This window comes from Nannospalax galili, unplaced genomic scaffold (assembly GCF_000622305.1).
Source record: "Nannospalax galili isolate Female #2095 unplaced genomic scaffold, S.galili_v1.0 scaffold423, whole genome shotgun sequence".
Classification (NCBI taxonomy): Eukaryota; Metazoa; Chordata; class Mammalia; order Rodentia; family Spalacidae; genus Nannospalax; species Nannospalax galili.
In genome coordinates, this window is record NW_008350949.1 from 650,546 (window position 1) to 660,214 (window position 9,669).

The window sequence follows — 9,669 nt, forward strand, 5'->3', positions numbered from 1 at the left end:
AGCTACCCATACAACAAAAAGGAAAGTGTTGAAAAAAGGTTAGTAAGTGTGCTTTTCAGCTTTTTTCCCCTATTTTTCAATGAAAAAAATTTAAATTGGAAAAATTATTAATTCATCATGACAAGTTTAGAAACTGAAAAGAGGCTACATCATTGTGTAGTTTCCGCCTGTGCCTTTTTCTATCCGATTCCTCTTCTGAAGGCCAAAATATGATGGAGAGAGTTTTTTTTTTTCTCGAGTAGAAGTGTTTGTTCTAGTGAAGACACAAGAGTAATCTGTGGTTGCCTTAAAGCGTAATGTGGATAAAATTAACATACTTAATTTTTGGCATGATTAGGATTTGCTTGTCATTCAAGAATATTAGTAATCTTGATTATAAATTTGTTCCTAGAAAAGCAGTGTTGCTTGTGAGTCTGAATATTTGAGATTGGAAGTGCTTCAATTAAAGTTAGACATTTAAGACATATTGTATCTCTTTGCCTTGGTCTCCTGTGTTTTTACCTGTTTCAAATACAATACACAAAATTCTTATTTTCCTAGAGCTTACAGTGCAGTCGTGGGAGATACAATAAATAAGTAAATACATAATTTTAGATAGCTAGAAAGACAAATCTGAAGACATAAAAATAGACTTGAAGGTAGACACAATGCTTTTAATCCCAGCACTCAGGAGGCAGAGATAAGCAGATTTGTGGTATGCACAGAGAGTTCAGGCTAGCTGGGACTACAGGGATAACCTATCTCAAAAAACCCCCCAAAATAAAAACAGTAGACTTGACTGGGGCCCATTTAAAAATGCAGTATTTGAGTTAGCGTAGTATGAGGTTTAACCTTCGTTTTCAACTTTAGATTGAGTCACCCTAGAAACACATACATCCCTGAGTATGTTTATGAAGCGGTTTCTAGAAAGGTTTAACTAAAGAACAAAAACCTCTTTGACTATGGGTAGTTCCATTCCGTAGACTGGCTTTGCACTTAATAAGGAGAAAGTGAGCTTAGTACCAGCATTCATCTTTCTCTACTTTTTGACTCTGGATGCTATGTGATCAGATGCCTGATGCTCCTGCTGCCATGACTTCCCTTCCGTGATGGACTGTACCCTCAAATTGTGAGCTATAATGAACTTTTCTTCTTCTTATGTTGCTTTGGTCAAGTATTTTGTCACAGAAACAACTAATATATAATTTTGGGACCGTGGAATATGGTTATTGCTGTGATAAAACTGACTGTGTTTTGTACGCTTTGTAACTGGTTTACAGGACAAATGTGAAAGATTTTTGGAGCTACGGGCTACAGAATACCAAAAATGCTGTAGACAGATTAATGGGCTATGCTGGTGGGAGTTTGGAAGATCAGAATACTGAGAGATGGTCAGTGGGAGCCTGGCTCATCAGGTTTCAGAGAACTCTGTTGGGAACTGGACTAGAGGCCTTTCATATTGTGTTCTGGCAAAGTCTATCTATGTCTTGAGAATTTGAGTGGGGCTGAATTAAAAGATAATGGGACTAATTTGTTTGGCAGAGGCAGGGGCATTTTCAATACAGGATAGCATCGAGGTGGTGCTGTGGTTACTCACTGCTTTTATTCAGGTTAACAGAGAACAGCAAGTGGAGCAGACAGATGGGAAAAATGTGTATTTTGGCAAGGGAAGGAGTGAGTTTAAAGCTGAGGACAAGGAAGGTGTAGAGGAAGCTTCATAAAAGATTAGCAACACTAAACACAAACCTTGTGATTTGCACTGGAGGACTAGAAAATGTACCTGGAGGGCAAGACCTTACCATTGAAGGCTCTAGCTTGTAACTGCAGGTACCTGCTGCATGAGAACCTAAACACAGCATGGTGCTGAAGGAGTTCTCCTCCCCTGGGTTGCCATCTAGAGAAGTGTTTCCCAGGGTCAGTCTCAAAGGCAGAAGAAGTGGCTGCAGCTTTGCTCTGAGGAGACCCGGATACATTTTGACCTGGCAGCAGAACTTCACTGTGCTGTCTGTTAGTGCATAGATGTTTAAGATGATAGTCTCTAATTTTTCAATCAAATTTTATTATACTTTAGAAGGTAATGCAGTATTAAAATAGAAGATAAGTTTCCAGAAAAGTTGAAGCCCACTATTGATTTTTTTTTCTTTTTTTTTTTTCCACAGAGGTTAGTACCACTTTTTTCTCTGTGTCTTCTATAGGAGTAGCTGTAAACATTTCAGGATCTGGTGCTGTGGCTCACTGGTAGAGCACTTCACTAGCCATAAACATTTCAGGTGGCAGAAAAAAAGGCAGATAAAGTATTACAAGGGAAATATACACGGCTTCAGGTTACATTTACCTGTCCTTGAACAACCCCAAAAGTAGAAATGGGTTTTTTAATAGAATTTTTAAAGATTACGTGTGTGTGTGTGTGCATGCGTGTGTGCACATGCAAGCATGAGTGTAATGGTATACATGTGAATGGCAGAAGACAAATTGTAGTAGTTTTTTCTCTCTTTCTACCATGTGGACCCTAGAGATTGAACTATGAAGAATTTGTAAGCTCCAGGTTTATGAGAGACCCTGTCATGAAATAGGTAGAAAGTGATTGAGAAAAATACCCGGTTGACTTTTGGCCTTCACACACAGATGCATGTGTACTCACACATGTACATTTACACACACACAGAGAGAGAGAGAGAGAGACAGAGAGAGACAGAGAGAGACAGAGACAGAGAGAGACCGAGAGAGACTAGTCAGCTAAGTCCTGTTCACTGTTGTAAACAGAATTTTTCCTAATTTATGAGACTTAAAGAGCTTTCATTGTAAGGAATTCTTGAATTTCTATTGATGTATTATGGCTAAATCTGAGGAAATGAGCTGTCTTCTGAAGGAATAAGTTATTAGAAAATAACATTCTGTTCAGTGTGTCTCCTCCATTGCTAAGATTGGCATCCATATTAAGCAGCAATTAAATATTTCCTTAGAAATTTGTGCGGTGCTGAATTTAGCAAACTGAAAGGTCATACCAAATGAAGCTCTCTATTGAATTTAGGTGACTAAAAACAACTTCCATGGGTTGGGCACCTATTTGGGTTTTTTGTTTGTTTGTTTGTTTTGTCTTGTTATTTTTATTTTATGTGTATGCCTGTATTGCCTCATGTAGGTAAGTACACCCGTGTTGTGCAGTGCCTGCGGAGGTCAGAAGAGGCTGTGAGATCCCCTGGGACTGGAGTTACGGACAGTTGTTAGCTGCCATCTGGGTGCTGGGATTCAAACCTGGATCTTCTGCAAGAATAATCAATGTTCTTAACCACTGGGCCATCTCTCCAGCCCCTGGGCACCTATTTATTAAAGGACCCTTCCTGGATATTTGTTTGACTTACTCTTCTACTTTATTTAGGTGTCTAGTTAATTGTTACTTCAGAAAGTAATAATCTTCTATTTCTTCCTCACAGACTTATTCCTCTATTTCATAATTACTGTGCTCGTATCATACTTCATTGCTTCTTAGTATTTAAGATTACCTGATATTACTCTGTGTCTCTATCTGTGGTTGGCCTTTCCAGTTAGCATGTAAGCTACATAAATCATTTCTGCAATATCTTTATTGGTCAGAGACCACCCTTGGTAGAATGTGGAAATAGACTGCACAGATTGTGACTAGCAGGGAGGGCATAGAGATCTTTAGGACCATCATTAAGTGCAGTAAAAATTTAGAAAACCGCATTATAGAAATGTTCATCCCCATGCCTACTGGCTGTCCTATCAGTAGATACTGTAGATTCTTTCTGTGCCTGTCTAGTCACAGTCTGCTGGTTCTTCCTGATAAACAGTATATAAAATTTTGTTTTCATAAAGGCTTGTTGCTGAAAACAGTCTGTTTACTGTTTTTGCTTCTTCAGGATTTCTTTTTTCATGGAGGCACATCATTGGCATCACTGTATTGACATGTATATTTAAGGGGCTTAAAGAAAAGGTGAAGTCTATCAATGATTTGTTCTTCTAGGAACATCTATGGTGGAAGGTACCAAGAAATCTGATGTTGAAGAGAGAACAAGAACAACACTGATCATCTGTCCACTTTCTGTGTTGAGCAACTGGATTGTAAGTCTTTAAAACCCTTCATTTTAAAATGTGGTATAAATTATATTTGTTATATAAGAAACTATTTTGTTAGAAATACATAGGACCATCATTTTGTATCTGTTGAGTGAATGGAGATTATTGAAGTAATTTTTCTTGAAGAATGATAATGAAGAAATGCTTATTACTAATTTAGGATTTGATTTGAATTTCTGTCCATGTCTTTGGTTCTCCCTAATTGGGAAACATTTATAACTTAAGACTTCCATATTAGAAATTGAACTCTTCCTGTGAATTCTACTAAAAATAACTTAATTTTTATAGCAATCTATAACAATAAATGTGCTTCTCTTTGCTTGATTTGTTCTTAAGTTCTTTTCATAGATTTTTCTCATTTAATCTTCACACCATTTTTCTCATTTTCCAGGTGACCAAATCAAAACACACAGAGGTTAAATAACTTGACTAAGGGCATCCATCCAGATCATAATAGAGCTTAGATGTGGTCCCCAACAGTTTGACTCCAGAGTGTATTTTTTTAAGGCCAGAAAAGTGTGTGTGTAGTCCGTGCCCCCCCACCCACAGATTGATTTTTTTTTTTTCTTCTACAAACATTGCTTTGGAATGGAATCTCTTTCATACATTGTGTGTAAGGAGACGCCTGATTTTATTTTCCTTTCAGTTTGAACCTCAAGCTTCATTTTATAAAGAAATATTCTTTTAGAAGCATTTGGACGTAAAGACTACTGGATATGGACTTCCGTTCTTGCTATGTCAAGGTTTCCTGTCCCTTCCTGGTCTCTCCTGTGCTTTTAATCTATGCATCATATTCCATTGTTCCCCATTTGCTTCCCCCCATCCCTTCCTTTGCCTATTCAGTCTCCCTCCACTGGGTTTTTCATGAAATATACTTGGGTCTTCTTCACTTTAAATACTTCCTTTTGTTATGTCTCTCCTGTAAGTTGTTGCTCTTCTGCACTCCTTCTCTGATGTACCTCTTGGAGGCTAACTTCTTTGTATTTTTACACACTGCACTGTAATTGAGCTTCTGCTACCACTTGTCAAAATTATATCAAAGATTAGTGTTCTCTATCGTATTTAGTAGCCTCTTGACTTTATTTTTCTCTTTTTGTCTTGATATTGTATTTCTTCTTGACTTTAGGTATTTCTTAGGTATTGCCTTAATACACTTCTTTATGTTGCCCTGCCCTTCTGTGCCACGACTTACCTTTTTATTCTATGGCTTTGGTTTATTTTAAAATAAATAATCATTCTCCTATTCTTCTGTCATGCCTCATGAGAGAGATGAGTTTTAGTGTTTTTTTTCTCTATATATTAATGTTCCAGTAAAACTATTGTCTTGTGTGTGTGTGTGTGTGTGTGTGTGTGTGTGTGTGTGTCCCAATCCATGTGTCCATGTACGTCCGTCCATGGAGGCCAGGAGAAGGTATCAGATTTTCTGGAGCTGGAGTTACAGGGAGTAATGATCTCTCTGATGTGTGTGCTGGCAACCAAATTCTAGTCCTCTGCAAGAGCAGCAGTGCTCTTAGCCGCTGAACCATCTCTCCAACTCCTCTTTTTTGTTTTATTTATATTAAGGAGAAGACTTCAATTAAAGTAAGACCTGTATACTGATCTGATGTCACCATGCATTAGACAAGTTATTTGACCTTATCAAAGATTATTTTCTATTATTAAGATTAAATCTATTATTACAGACTACATACACACACATATATAGCCTCACACAGTGTCTAGAAACATAGTACATGTAGTTCTTTCTTCAAAAAGTTGATTTTCTTTTTTTTAAATATTTTATTTTATTATTTTTATTTTAGTGTATGAGTGTATTGCTTGCATGTATGTGAGTGCACCCCGTGTCTTGCAGTGCTGCAGAGGTCAGAAGAGGGCTTCAGATTCCCCTGGAACTGGAGTTAAGGATGGTTTGTAGCTGCTATGTGGGTGCTGGCAATCGAACTCGGGTCCTCTGCAAGAGCAGTCCGTGCTCTTAATCGCTGAGCCATCTCTCTAGCCCAAAAGTTGATATTCTTTTATTCCAAGCCTTATCCTTCTATAAATATATGTTCTATTTCATTGCCTGCCATTTTGGTTCATGTTTTTCATTAGAAATTCCTTCTCATACTAAATTTCCTCTCTACCAGATTACTTGAAAAAAAAGTTCCCTATGCTTTATCTTTACTATTTCGTGTTTTTCCCTCGCTTTGCTTTTTTGCCTTTGCTGTTTTCTGTGTATTTCTTCAGCCACAATAGCCTGGTGTTTATGGTCATTCACTACAGACGCTTCCTTTGAGGAGAACTTTGACCTCCTTGTTTTAGTAGCACTGCCTACTGTGCTAAGGCGGCACCTGTCAACTTCATTGCTTTAAATGTCTAGTGATTCCTGTCCCTGCTGAGCTATTATTTCTCTTTCTGTTATGGCATATTTTGTAAGTCATCTCTAAACCTCTTTATATGGAAAGTGTATGTAAATTACAGATGAATAATCCACCTTATTTCTTTCTTAAAACTTTGATACTGTCTGGCTACCAGGTCATATATTTTGTGTTTGCTCTTTGAACTTTCTTACCACTGTTTCTTTGTTTTTGTTCTGGTTCATATTAAATGTACTCTAGGACACTTGAGGTGGAAGTATGAGTTTTAAGGCCAACCTAGACTACATAGTGAGACCTTGTCTTAAAAGAAAAAACAAAAATTAGAGGCTGGAGATGACTCAGCGGTTAAGAACACTGGCTACTCTTGCTGAGAACCTGGGTTCGATTCCGAGTACCCACATGGCGGTTAACGACTGTCTGTAACTCCAATTCCAGGGGATCTGACACCGTGTTCTGATCTCCATGGGCACTGCACGACACAGGTGCACTTACATACATGCAGGCAGTACACTCATTACACATGAAATAAAAATTATAAATAGAAAAAAACTTTTAATTGAAGAATTTTAATGAAATATTTTATTTACTCACCAAGGCCCAAAAAGTGCCAAAATGCTTCTGTCTTTGCTTTTTCCTTTACTGTGAACTCTAACCGTTTCAGACATGTCATTTCTCTCTCTAAGAGCATAGAATTGCTTTTGTAATGTTGGTAGGCTGCATCCTTGAGCCCTTTTTTTCTCATTGCACGTGTCACTGGATATGTTAAAGCTGTAGTGAAATGCTTCGTCTAATCGTGTAGTTATTAAACATTTTTTTAAATGATTAAAAAAAACTTACAAAGGGTACTTGTTGAAATCTGAAAAAAAAAATCTCAGACGTTATATATTGTCTGCTGTTAACTTTACAGTGCATGTATGTACCTCTTGACTTGTATCTATAGGCCAGTGTTTATGTTCTTGGTAGTGTAAATGTGCTCTTTGTCACTTTTGTTCTTGTTTTCCTCTTTTTAATGTGAACTTTTGTATACCTTTCATTCTCGATACTGCCAGGCAGTCATTTGAAGTAATAGGACACCACTGTTGTCTCCCTTTTCCTCGTGTCCCACATGTAAGACCCCAAGTCCTATCTCCAAGTCCCTTCTTAATCTCTTTCTCGCATACCTGTCCTTTTCATTCTGTCAGCTTCTACCATGCTGGGCATAGCGCTTCATTTCTCACCTAATTGTTTGCCAGTTTTGTCTCCCTGGTATCTTCTCTCACCAGTCAAATAATTTTATCTAGCTCAAATTTGTCTTAAGTCCTTGTTTACAAAGAAACTTGGTGAACTTTTTAGCCTAAAAATGAAGGCATGCTCGACATTCCTGTAATGTCAGTCGCAGAGGCAAGAAGGTCATGAGATTGAGGCTAGGCTAGGTTATGTAGTGATAATTTATCTTTTTTTTTCAAATAAAATTTATTGAGAATTTCAAACATGCATATAAGGTGTTTTGGTCAAATTACGCCCACTCCCATGATAATTTATCTTAATAGAAAAAAAATGAAGAAGTTGCTAATATTTAGTAGGCAAAATTTGCATACTGTATCATTTTGCTAACAATCTATTAATTACTATAGCTGTCATTATTCTACTTCAGGTTATAGAAAAACTGATTTTAAAGTTTTCTAAGCTTGATTTGTGATACTTCAGCACAGCACTTTTATAAACATGTTAAGCATGAAATTCATCAGCTTCTTATTAAAAAGGTTTCTAACTTTCTTTTTTAGGACCAATTTGGACAGCATATAAAATCAGAGGTGCACTTGAATTTTTATGTTTATTATGGTCCTGATCGTATTAGAGATCCAGCCTTGCTTTCAAAACAGGATATTGTTTTGACTACTTACAATATTTTAACTCATGATTATGGAGTAAGTATGCAAATATCTGAAGATTTTTTTTTTTGTCAAGATTTACTTTTAAAAAAAAATTATGTATGTGTGTATGTCTTTGTGAGGGCATGTACACATTAGTCTAGCAGGTGCCCATAAGGGCCGGAAGCATTGGATCCCTGGAGCTGAAGTTAGAGGCACTTGTGAGCCACCTGGTGTGGTGCTGGGAACCAAACTTCGCTCTTTTGCAAGATCAGTAGCCACTCTTAGTCACTCAGCCATCTTTCTAGCTGTACCAAGAGATTTTTTTTAAAGGTTAAGTTTAAGTGCTATGCTTCAGGTTTCTAAATTATTCTAAAATTCACACTATATACTCTTCCCTTTTTTTTCTTTCAAAATACTTTCCCCCCCTTAAACTTCATTGTATAAATATTTTTATGTAACCTGCTTCACATTGTTTCTGGAAAAATGTGTTAAAAATTGCCTCTCTTTGGAATAATAAAAATAGTCTAAAATTAAAAAACATTAAAAAAAGAATATATAGAAAAGAACATGTTGCAAAGAAGGGCCTTTTACCTTCTTGAAATACTAATTTGGAAATGTTTTCCATTTAGAACATTTTAAGTTAAAGTTCTTGGATTATATGTAGTATTTGTCACAATTTAGAAATGAATTTCTTTTTTAAAAATATATAAATTACTTATTTTATTGAAGTTATTTAAGTTTCATTGTGTTTCACAGATTTTCCTGAATAAAAATGCTTTTGAAATAATAAAAAATATAAATGAAGTAGTTAAGGATCTAAGGAGTTCAGTTGATTTAGGGAATGAGATGCTACTACTAGCATGGTTAGGAAAATAGAATTCGTAGCCAGAATTAGAGAACTAGGGACAGACAGATCTTGTGAGTCAGTAGAGCCCAGATTAAAGTTTTGTAAATACTAAAAAAGTAATCAGTTGGTTTTGTTTTTAATTTTTATTATTTTTATGTGTATGAGTGTATTACCTGCATGTATGCGAGTGCACCCATGTCGTGCAGTGCTGCGGAGGTCAGAAGAGGGCTTCAGATTCCCCTGGAAGTGGAGTTAAGGATGGTTCGTAGCCGCCATGTGGGTGCTGGGAATCGAATCCGGGTCCTCTCTAAGAGCAGTCAGTGCTCTTAACCGCTGAGCCATCTCTCCAGCCCCATCGATTGGTTTTTTAAAAAGAAAATGCAAGGCTTGGTACATGCTTTTAATCTCAACACTCAGGAGGCAGAAGTAGATCTCTGCTCGATGGAAGTCAGTGTGGTGTCCACATAGTTCCAGGCCAGCAGGGACTATAGAGAGAACCTGTCTAAAAATTATATATATATATATACATTTTTTT

The 9,669-nt window shown here is 36.8% G+C and overlaps 1 protein-coding gene across 1 annotated transcript in view; it reads left to right on the forward strand.

The window, feature by feature from the left end:
* The window catches only part of Hltf (helicase like transcription factor), a gene marked incomplete in the record, with an annotated part of 84,646 nt that overhangs the window by 41,024 nt on the left and 33,953 nt on the right, over positions 1–9,669 (forward strand). The window contains 3 exon segments of the mRNA XM_008848042.3: positions 1–38; positions 3,965–4,062; positions 8,198–8,341. Coding sequence (XP_008846264.1) covers positions 1–38; positions 3,965–4,062; positions 8,198–8,341 — 280 coding nt within the window.